The sequence below is a fragment of the Mustela putorius genome, unplaced genomic scaffold (genome assembly GCF_011764305.1).
Source record: "Mustela putorius furo isolate JIRA1106 unplaced genomic scaffold, ASM1176430v1.1 tig00000145_pilon_pilon_pilon, whole genome shotgun sequence".
NCBI classification, from domain to species: domain Eukaryota; kingdom Metazoa; phylum Chordata; class Mammalia; order Carnivora; family Mustelidae; genus Mustela; species Mustela putorius.
This window is the reverse complement of record NW_025421294.1, coordinates 25532626-25543399: the sequence shown is the minus strand read 5'-3', so window position 1 is coordinate 25543399 and position 10774 is coordinate 25532626. Positions and strand designations below refer to the sequence as shown.

The 10774-nt window shown below is 53.8% G+C and overlaps 1 protein-coding gene across 2 annotated transcripts; it reads right to left on the bottom strand.

The window, feature by feature from the left end:
- Window positions 1-5671: 5671 nt before the first annotated feature.
- TIFAB (TIFA inhibitor) lies at window positions 5672-9278 on the bottom strand. 2 transcript variants are annotated; one of them, XM_045075477.1, is made up of 3 exons: window positions 8924-9278; window positions 8473-8605; window positions 5672-6743 (listed from the first exon to the last, which is right to left on the bottom strand). In XM_045075477.1, the coding sequence occupies exon 3, from the start codon at window positions 6731-6733 to the stop codon at window positions 6140-6142; it is 594 nt and encodes a 197-aa protein (XP_044931412.1). In that variant the 5' UTR covers window positions 6734-6743; window positions 8473-8605; window positions 8924-9278; the 3' UTR covers window positions 5672-6139. The 2 variants fall into 2 exon arrangements, with proteins under 2 accessions (XP_044931412.1, XP_004744986.1); XM_004744929.3 differs by lacking the exon at window positions 8473-8605 and having other exon boundaries at window positions 8924-9276.
- Window positions 9279-10774: the final 1496 nt, after the last annotated feature.

Here is a 10774-nt window from a genome sequence, read left to right as displayed (position 1 = left end):
TCCGTCCTTCCAGGAGTGTGATTTGATCTTTATTCAAATCTGCCCTTTCTCAGACTCCTTCCTGGTTCCCAAAGGTCTGGAGCCGAGCATGGTGGTGAGTTGGTGGCGACCTGCCCCTGGAAAGAAGAGGCAGAAAATAGTAGGAGCTCGGGGAGCGCTGGCATCATCCGAGGCGTGCACATTTTTGTGGAGCAAACCCCGTGCCAAACGGCACTTAAAAGCCTTTTCAGCTCACATGCTTAGAGAAGAAAGTAATTAAACTCTTCTGTCGGGGATCACCTGGCTTCCCACATCCCTTCACTTAGGATGTTTCGTTCCCACTGGAGCGTGTGATTGGAAAACAAAGGTAGATGAGAGCAATTTATTCCCGGATCATTTTTTTTTCCCCAGCAGGATTAAAGCTGCCTCAGCCATAAAGAGTTTACAAACTCTAAAGAAAAATAATAACTTCCCTTCTCGCAGCCCGGTCATGGGGAGGTAATGCATGTTTCCAATCAGCTGAGAATGTAACTCAAATGGTAGGTTTTAGTTCAGTTTAATCCGCCTATGAGTTCATGTTCAAGGTAAAAGGGATCACAGCCCTGCAGTGTGAATCGAGTTCATTAACTTGGCATCTCTTCTTAGAGGCGGAGGAGCTCCGTCTGTTTGCTGCTCTCCTGAAGGCTTACATGGGCTCGGACCTGGCGTGCCGGCCAGCAACCCAAACCCCAGGAGGTGGGCAGGGCTGCCACTGTGACAGAAAGCTGGAGGGTCCGGTTTGGGGACCAGGTGACCTCATGGCAACGTCAGCTCCACCAGCTGTCAGAGGCTGGAAGCTGAGAGGGAAGAACTGAGCTCACACAGAAGATACAGTGGGAAGTGGGGCATCCCCCAACCCCCGCCCCGCACAACCCAGTTGAGGGGGTGTGTAGGGGAGTCCTGGAGGAGGCGATGAACCGTCCACACAACCACCACCGCTATCTTTGTTGACAGCAGCCTGGCCTTTCGGTGGGCTGTTAGGGAAAGAGTCTGTTCTTTGCTCTTAAAATCCTGTCTCAGCTCTACTCAGTCACAGACAGACCTTGGGCCAGCAGGACTGCATCCTGCTTTATACTTTGATGAAGTGACTGTCCATTTGAGGGGAAAGGGAAATGTTTCCTTTACTGGCCTCCTGTGAAACCTTTAATGCCCCTCTTTCTACAACCAAAACCACTCCTTCAGAGCAGACATCACCCTCTCCAGTCCTTTGTAAATGCGGATGCCTCTGGCAGTGTGATGTCTTAGCTTCCTGTACCAGAGGGTATCTCTTTATGGGACAGCTCTGGTCTGAGCAGGCAGGCAGGCAGGGTGTCAGCTTAGGGAGGCAGCTTGTTCCTAGTGTGTGTTTGGGGGAGGAGGTTCTGTGGAGGGTGGCCTCCATTGTATGGGGCTGGGGCAGAAGGGTCAGACCAAATCCTATGGAGATGTGGTGAGCCTCGGGGGCCCTGACTCAATCCTGCCAGTCCAACTTGTGACTATTTGGGCTTGGAGCCCCTTCTGGGGTCTCCTGGGGGGTGTCTCTGTGCCTCTTCTTGGGACAGGAAGTGCTGCCTGAGAGCTATCCTCAGTGACTTGGGGACCTGTCAAATCTATCAACCTTCCACAGCGGTTGTTGGACAGAATTCTGAAAACCCAGATTCTTGGTTGGTTTGGGCTGCAGAAGCCCCAGCACCAGGGAGAAGCACCGGTCACCTTCTATCCCAGCTAGAGGATCTGGGCTCTCCTCACTGGGGCCAAGAGCAGCCAGAGACTTACTGTCTGCCCATGGCTTTGAGGGCTTGCTGTCCCAGCTGGCTGGCCCATCTCCTGTCCCATCACTACAAGCCTCAGCCATGCCCTCGCCTGCCTGGCTCATGCATTCACACAGCCGAGGTGACTGCTTCCTCGCCCGTCTGTCTGTCCATCCATTCTCTGGCGAGCTCCCTGATGGCCACCAGGAACCCAGCCACAGACAACCTGTAGTCCCTATCTGTGCAGAGCCTGAAGCCTAATAGGGCGACAGACACAGAAACGATGGCTGCAGCATTCTGAGGTCCTGTGTGGACTGCGGGTGCGCAGCTGTGGTCTTTCTTGCTCAAGGTCACAGCCAGGACCATGCTGAGTGATGTGTCTTCTGTCACAGCCCTGCCTGTTTACCGGGTCTTCTCGGTCTCCCTCGAAATGGGGCTGGAGGGGATGCAATGTCTCGCAGACAGGTTGGAAGACTCCTATTCTTGGAAAAGCAGAGGACTGGGAGGGTTGAAATGCCTTAAAAGGCACAGAGGATGATTTCTGCATTTCCAGACGTGGTCTCAGAGAATTGTAGTGCTCTGGGGGGTGCCTGAGGGGAACTGGTGTAGCTCTGCGGAGCGGATGTGTGTGTGTGCGTGCATGCGTGTGTGTGTGTGTGTGTGTGTGTGTGTGTAAGCTGAGATGATGTGCCTGCCTGTGTTCAAGTCATTCCCTTGAACTTGACAATGAAACAAACTCGATGGAGCACTTACTATGTGCCAGGTGCTGTCCTAGGTGCTTTATATGCAGGGTTTCATTTTATCACCATGGCCAGCCATTACTTTTCACGGTTTCCAGAAGCAACTGAGGAACAGGGAAATTCACTCATCCAAGATCACAGAATGAGTATGCAGTTGAGCAGAAATTCCAACCCAGGTAGCCCACTGCTTGCAGAGCCCTGGCTGGGGGCCATCCCAGTGGGCACAGACAGCTCATTTCAGCGCAGGCGTGCACACGTGCACACGTACCCCCTCACCTGCCCTCACACGTGCACTGCCCTGCGTGTGGGAGCGAGAGAATGCAGAGGATGTCGTTGGCAGTTTCCCTCCAGTCTGCTCGAGCTGTCTTTGCAGGCCAAGGAGGGAGGTATCAGGTGTGCCAATGGGAGTGGGTTCAGGGATGATTCTCTATTTCAAGAATAATGGGATCTAGCCTGGAGCAGAGCTTCCCTGCTGGTGTGAGGCAAGCAAGGAGTTTTGCAAGGAGAGTTTGTGAATTAAGAGAGTCTGGCTCCCTCCAGTCCTGTCTCTGGCATGTATGTGTCCTTGAACCTACCCTGTGATTCATTATGTGCTCCTGGAGGGACCCCCAGATGCTTGACTCGGAATTCCTCATCAGGAGGACTCAGATTCCTCATCAGGAGGCAGCTAATTTCCCCCTTGGAGACCCCCAGCTGGGAGGGTTTGCTGCTTCCTGGAAGGGAGAGGACCCCTCTCAGTGGCAGAAGTTCCCTGGTGGAGGCGGGGAGCTGCCTCCTGCGACTCTGGGGTGCATGGCCCCAGACGGCTTCCTCTGTTCCATGTTCAAAGACCAGGTGCAGTCTCCAGGATGTGGCTTCCCAGTTCTGTAGGTGCACTCCTGCTCCCTAGCAAGGTAGGGGGAACATTCTGGTCTTTGGAGAGATCATCGCTGCATTTAGAATCTGTGTGTGAAATAGAAAGGCTGTTCCAAAACAGTGGGCTTCTTCTGATTGCCAGCCCTCGCGGGGTGTCTCCCATCCTACTGACTCTAAATACTGGGCCTTCTGGTGCAAGCAACAGGTTAAAGCCTGCTCCCGACTGCCCACCAGTTCTCTGGCCAAAACAAAATCCTTTATCAGGTGATCACAGAGTGCAGAAGAGCTCTTGGTCTCTGCAGCCAGTCTGTCAGGCTTCCATCCTTCTCTAGCTCTATATATGCATCCCAGGTGAGCCCTTGGATATGGATCTATTATGTACCATCTCTCTGGTCTCACAACAGTAGATATCTAACCTGTACTGAGTGCCTACTGTATGACAAATCGTTCCCTATGAGCTTTACACCTGCCCCCTCCTAAGACTGTCATAACATCCCGGGTGGATGGGTACCATTATCTTACCCACTTTCCAGAGGGAGAAATGGAGGCAAGAGAAGACTAAGTCATTTTCCCAAGATCACAAGCTAGTGAGTGATGTGATATTGGGCAAGATGCCCTTTCTTTTTTTTTTTTTTTTTAATGAACATATAATATATTATTTGCCCCAGGGGTACAAGTCTGTGAATCATCAGGCTTACACATTTCACAGCACTCACCATAGCACATACCCTCCCCAATGTCCAGAACCCAGCCACCCTCTCCCTCCCCCTCCAGACCCCCAGCAACCCTCAGTTTGTTTCCTGAGATTAAGAGTCTCTTATGGTTTGTCTCCCTCCTGATCCCATCTTGTCTCACTTTTTCCCTCCCTGCCTCCCATGACTCCCCTGTCCTGCCTCTCAAATTCCTCATATCAGAAAGATCATAGGATAATTGTCTTTCTCTGATTGTCTCATTTTGCTTAGCATAATACACTCTAGTTCCATCCACATTGTTGCAAATAGCAAGATTTCATCTTTTTGGTGGCTGCATACTATGATCTGTCTGGATGTTTTTAGGATTCAGCCGAGCAAGTCATGTGGCACCTGGCAGAGCGCTGAGCACGCAGTAAGCACTCATCAGACATGGCCACTTAATGGTACCGTGAATATTAACCCCAGCTTGAAGACAGAGAAAACACAGCATTTACAGCACCAGTAATAGTGGTGATCAAGTAATGAAGTGATTAGCTCCTCCACAGGTGTCTTTCGTGAGCCTACATAAACTCTCTGAGGGCAAGGCGTTTGCCTGACCAGTTCACTGTGGTTCCTGGGGCTTTGCATAGCATCTGGTGAAAGTTTGTTGAATGACTGAGTGAAGGACTACTTGGGGGACCTGAAGGGCCATTCGTTGTATTAGATAGCCCCCTCTCCTCGTAGCCCTTGCCCTCCTATGCCTTGTGTCTGTAACCTCGGGGTCCTTGCCTTATTCCCTCTTAAAAGGGAAGCTTCCCCAGCCAGAACAGGCCTGGGTCCTGCCCACTGCTATCTTCCCCCGGGAGACAATGCTCAGGGAGGAATGGGCAGAGCAGCTGAATGTCCGGGCAAGGCTTGGGTGCAAATGGGTTTTTCTTCATGGGTGGGAAGTAGAGAGTGTTGAAATACTTGTTGGAGGTGGTTAGAGGCCAGAGGATGTGAGCCACCCTGTAGGCAGCCCCATGGCCTCAGTGTCTCAGATACCCTAGAGCAGGATCTAGGATGATGATGACCCCTCTGGTTTGTAGGTTCCTCACTTCCTTACACAGGTGAATGCTGTTCTTAAATGACACTTCCAATCCTCCACTGCCACTAGAATGACATGAAGAGTGAGTGCCTGTGCTCAGCTCCCCTGTTCACTGAGAAAGGTGTCCCACCCTTGGTCTGCCTGGCTCACTACTTGTCCCTATTTTTGAAAGACAACCCCACCTCTAATGGCCATTTTTGAGTCAAATGATGGCTGAGTTGAATTCCACCACAACCTCCCTCCCCACCTTCTGAAAGAGCCCATTGCTCTGGGAAGCTACCTTTCCCTGAAGACCTTGCCTTCTGATCAGCCAAGGCTTTGATCCAGAAATGACACAGGAGGGAGCCTGAGGATGACCGGGACACTGAATTTCCAGGCAGGCTCAGCCCCCAGCTCACCACCCTACAGGAAAACCCTAAGCTCTGCCCGCATCCTTTCCAGAAATGTGAGCCCCCACCTTTCCAATTTCCTCTTACACCTCTTCTCTACTTCCCGCCCCCGCCTCTGCATGACAACACGGCGAGCATGCAGCCCATCTGGGGGCCAGGGGATCCTATTGGGTATGCCAGCTTAATGAAATACTTGCAGTTTATTAAACACAGGCTTCCCTAAGCCCCGAGTGCCTGTGAGTATTCGAAAGCCCAAGGTAACCCCGAGCTACCACAAACGTAATTGTTACATGTGTCCATGCATTCCTGGCGCAACCTCAAACTCTAGCTCTTAAGCAACACACGAAATTAGCAACATAAAGTAACTCCTAGGCAGACCAGAGGAGGGAAAGGTGGGGAAAGGCTTGAGAGAGGCTCTCCGAACCCCTCAGGGCCTCTAAAAGTATAGGAAGCTCCCATTACCTTACAGAGCTGTAACCACGGAGGATGTGCCATGCCCCCGCCCCCGCAACCCCCGCCCCATGCTGTGCATGTTCGCAGAATCAGTTCATTGTTACCCAGCAGGTCTTGCTGGTCAACCTCCGCGTGGTGTCACTGCAAGAGTTCAAGTCCTCATAGGGGCGAGGCTTGCTCTGGGCAGCCGGTGGGGCTAGCACAACACGTTATCTGAGATCTCCTTCTGGAGCTGTGTTTCTGCTCCTCCTCCAGGGCTAGGCAGGGAAGGGCCATGGAGAAGCCCCTGGTGACCTGGAGCCCGTGGCCCAGAACCTGGGGGAGGCTGCCCCTGGAAGGTGCTCTCCCATTCGTCGGTCTCCTCAGCCTGCGGCCTGTGAATCAGAGGTGAGGGGCTGAGATGGAAGCAGCAGACAAAGCCCTCCAGCGAGGTGCCCCCTTCTATGCGGACCACCATCTGGATGCCGGAGAAGGCGACCCTGTTGACTGGGCTCAGAGGAAGCTGCTCCAGGAACCTCAAAGTCAACCCGTTAACCCACACACAGCCCCTGCGGCTCAGGGCCTTCAGGCAGAAGGTCAGCAGAGCGCTACCCTTCTCCCGGTAGGGCTCCAGGGACAGGTGTCGGCGGGAGAGGCAGGGGAGCTGCAGCTGGAGGTGGGCGTCCGGGGCCTGCCCCACCAGCAGTGGGCTGGTACCGTGCTGCAGCTGTGGTGGGACCTTGGCAAAGGTGGCCGGGTCCTGCTTGGGATGGTACAGGCTCACATGCAGGACCGTGAGGGCTCTCTCCATGGACGGGAGGCTGGGAAGGAGGGAACACAGACAGAAAGATGTGATTGGAGCCTAGACTTGCTTGCCCACCTCAGGGACCCTGAACCAGCTCCAGCCAAACACAGCAGAGCCCTGAGTGTGGATATGGTGATTCTGTCCAAACCAGGATGGTGCCAAGACTAGGGCTGGTGTGGGATGTCAGCCCTGCTGGGTCTAGCCTCAGCTTCATCTTTAGCACGCTCTGGGAGTAGGACTCAACCACTCATCCACTCTGAGCTTTACCTTTCTTTTCTGGAATATAAGGATGCCTATCCTTATCTTTGCGAGGGATAAAGCATTTCAGCTTGCATGGTGTGGTTTTGGTGGCCTACTGTCATTTGGAGGCAATCTGGCTCTGTTTCGTGGAAGAGAAGGACAGGCAGACAGGACACACCTTCCTTGTAGCCAACAGTCCCCCAAAACACCCTTGCTGAGCCCTTGCCTGAGCCAGGCACTGACTAGCTGCTGGGAATGAGCACAGGCAACAGGAGAAACTGTTGATCTCCAGAATACCCAGCTGATGGAGGAGACAGATGCTTCTAGCAGCAGGAATTGTGGACAGACACAGAATCGGGAAGCCCAGCTGGCTCCTGGGGGGGCAGAAAGGCTGCCTGGAGACCCAGAGAAAATATAAAAACAGCTAACATGTTCCAAGGGCTTCCATGGACCGGGCACCACGCCAAGCACGTTTGGGGCATGAATGTTTTATTATATGGGCAGAAGGCAGATCCTGAGGAAGAAGGTGGAGAGCATGGAGAGATCTCACTCAAGAACTGATGGGGACCCTGCAGAGGCCGAGTAACACAGTAACACAGAGGCCGAGAGCACTTCTCTCTGCCACAGTGAGAAGTGTGCACCTCCTTTGTCCCAGCCACTCCACCTCTGGTAATCTGTCCTTTAGAATCTCACTGGCACATATGCAAGAAAGCTACTTCCAACAGTCGGCTTTGCTCCCGCATGGATTTGAGGAATCTAAACTCTCTAGCACAGCCACCAATGCCATATGGTGCAAAGCCTGCCACCGCCTGCACTGGGAACCGAAGGATGAGTGGGTTTGAATAACTAATCCTACACTTTCCCGGCTCCAGGTTTCGGCCTACATTATTTTCTCTGCTACAGAGTCATCTTCCGTCCCAAACTCTACCCGAATACTACTCATCTTTAAAGTCCTAGTTCAAAGGTGGCCTCTTCTATGAAGCTCTTTTCCTCTTTCTGCCCTGCAACCCCCTCCAGAGACCCCCATTCAGCCCATCTTCTCATTCCACACCAGAGTCATGTGGGCCCTTGTCTTGTCTTCCCTGAACTCTGCTCCTCCTGTGGTCCCTGAGGCCACCCAGGGGCAGGCTATGGTCTGAGCTGCTGGCCTGTGTCCCACTGCCCTGTGCTCACCGGGCCCGACCACAACATCCGTCTGGGGGCACATTTGCTAGATGGCTAAATGTGGAGGTGCACACACACACACACACACACACACACGAAAATCCTGTGAAATCAGTTTTGGTATACTGCAAATGAAAGCCTGGTCCTCAAGGGCTGTGGGACTAGAAACCTGTCACAGGTAGCCTCAGTCCCAGATCCTTGGACACTTCTACCTTCTGGGTGAAGCAGGCAAATGGTGAGGACCTTGCACTTTGATAGTGAGGGGTCAGCCTCCTCAGGACCCTCCCTCTTCCCTAAAGCACAGACAAACACGTGTCTCCATCCACATCCCAGGACCCCACCTGCAGGACACCTCCTCCTGATGTTCGGAAGGTAAGCCGGGCCCAGGACAGCCGAAATGGGTACCCAAGTCCTCAGGCCTGGCCAGAAACTCAAGAGTTCCCTTCCAGGACCTGATCCCATGGCACAGGGATCCTGAGAGAAAACCCCAGAAATTATAATTCACCACTGCTCGCGAGACGTGACTCGCTGCTCCACTGAGCGCTCCAGAGCTGACAGAAATCCTCTGCCAGGACAGAGCCCCGATGAGGCCCTCTCATGTCTCTAGGAAACCCCCCCCCCCAGTTTTTCTAGGGAAGCAGAAAGCCACCCTAGCAGTGCCGTCTCTGGGATGAGACAGTAGGATGAGACACTCTGAGAGGAACCTGACGAGGAGCCAGCAGGGCCCCTGCTCCCGGTCCCACCAGACCCTCTCCCCTGGCTGTGGCTCCAGTCCCCCTGACCTTCACCTACCTTACTGCCAGGGGCCCCTCGAAGTCTGACATTGCAGCTGTGAGCTCTCAGGAGCATGTGGGGCTGAGCCGGGTTGGGTCTGGGGCTGGCAGTTACAGCTCTGCTGCCGGGCTGTGATGCATCACGTCATCCCTCCATGTCACCGCTTTCTTCCCTTTTCCCTTTAGGAAAGAAAGTGGGAGCGTAATTTCCCATTGTAGAAGTGCAACCCCAGCGCTGAGAGGTTGAGAAACTCCAGCCTGGGATCCTTGCCAGCAGAGGCCCCTGAGAAGTGGGGTTCCCCACTGGGTTTCTGCGCTGCCTGTGTCTGTGGCCCATCCCTGGGGACCTGGAGAGCTGAGTTCAATGCTGGTAACTGGTAGAGTTCCTCTTTTCTGCTGCCAATCACGTGGGGGTGGGGGTAGGGGAAGCATCCCAGGCCTCTTAGAAAGGAGAAGCTTTTAGAATAGAGGGTCAATGAGGGGAACCCCCATACATGAGCGACTGTGAGGAGAGCATTATAGCTGGACCGGAGTGACCAAGGGAGCTGTGGGCAACAGAACCATCCACAGAGTGTCATGGAAGGACAGGGACCCAGGGGACGGGGGCTAATGGCTGATTATGGCAGGCAGTCTCTCTTGTAGGACAGCAGAGAGGCCATCTTTTATGCCCACCCCTCCTGGGCTCTGCTGGCCTTCCAGGGCAGCCTAGAAGAGACTGCGATGGGTGCTGGCCCAGCACTGTGGGCCCTGGCCATCCTGGGAGTGACCCAGTGTCACCTTGGTGCTAAACTTTCACGTGGCCCAAGTCTTCACAGCCCACCTGTGTATTCATACTGGCTTCACTGTGTCCACCAAGCTGGCAAGAGACATACGCCCATCTTATACAGGGGATACTTGAGGCCCTAAGGAGGGGCAGTGCCTGCCCCAAGGCCCGGGAATGAAGCAGTTTATAATCCTTCCTCCTTTGCCTGTCAAACCCAGGCTATCCCGGGGACTCTTGGAGGGTGTGCAGGTGGGTGATGCCATGCACAGTAACCCCCGATCTGCCCCACGGTCCCAGAGTCCCTGCTTACCCACTTCTCATGGGTGATCCTTGTAGCCCCAGATATCTCAGCAGGCCCCACCCTGGGGACTAAGCCCCTTTGGGCAGTATTCAGGGTCTAGCCTGCTTTCTCTCTTCTGAGCCTGTAGACTCTAGTTAGTGGCTTAGTAACTAAAAAGAACAAAAGAAAGATCTGGAAAACAGTCATCCATCCCTGTGTACCCTAGCCAGTGTGAGACCACCACTGGGGTTCCCCCAGGAAACTGGCTACCCAGAGCTGGGAAGTATATCTGCTCCTGGAGGGAACCAAGCATCAGCTACCAGCTGCCTCCCCCTAGTCCATCTTCTCCACTGTGTGTCTAAGCTCTAACACACACAGAACTAGGCCAGGTGTGTGTGGGAGGCCTGTCCCCATCAGGGTCCACACAGGATGTCAGCATTCTCCTGAGGAGCCCAAGGCAGGGAGCAATAGGAGCTAGGCAAGGGCTTTGGTGCCTCTTGGTCTGTGACCTTGGGTGAGTCCTATCCCCTCTCTGGACCTTAGTTTTCCTCCGGTAGGGATGGGACACTGCGTCCCCCACTATACCCTGCACCCATGATTCCGTGAGAGGAAGGCTAGGTCCCCATTCCCAGCCCTGGCGTAGGAGAGGAGGTGGTTAGAAAAGATGTGTTCATGACCCCTGTGCTCTCAGTAAATTCAGAGCAGTTCCAGGAAGGGAGAACTGAAACAGCCAAGCAATTCATCTGGTACGAGGAAGTCCTGCCTGAGCTGTACCTTCTAAAGGTGAGCCAGAAGTCCTGCTCAAATCCTGTGGGTCACTGGCTGGC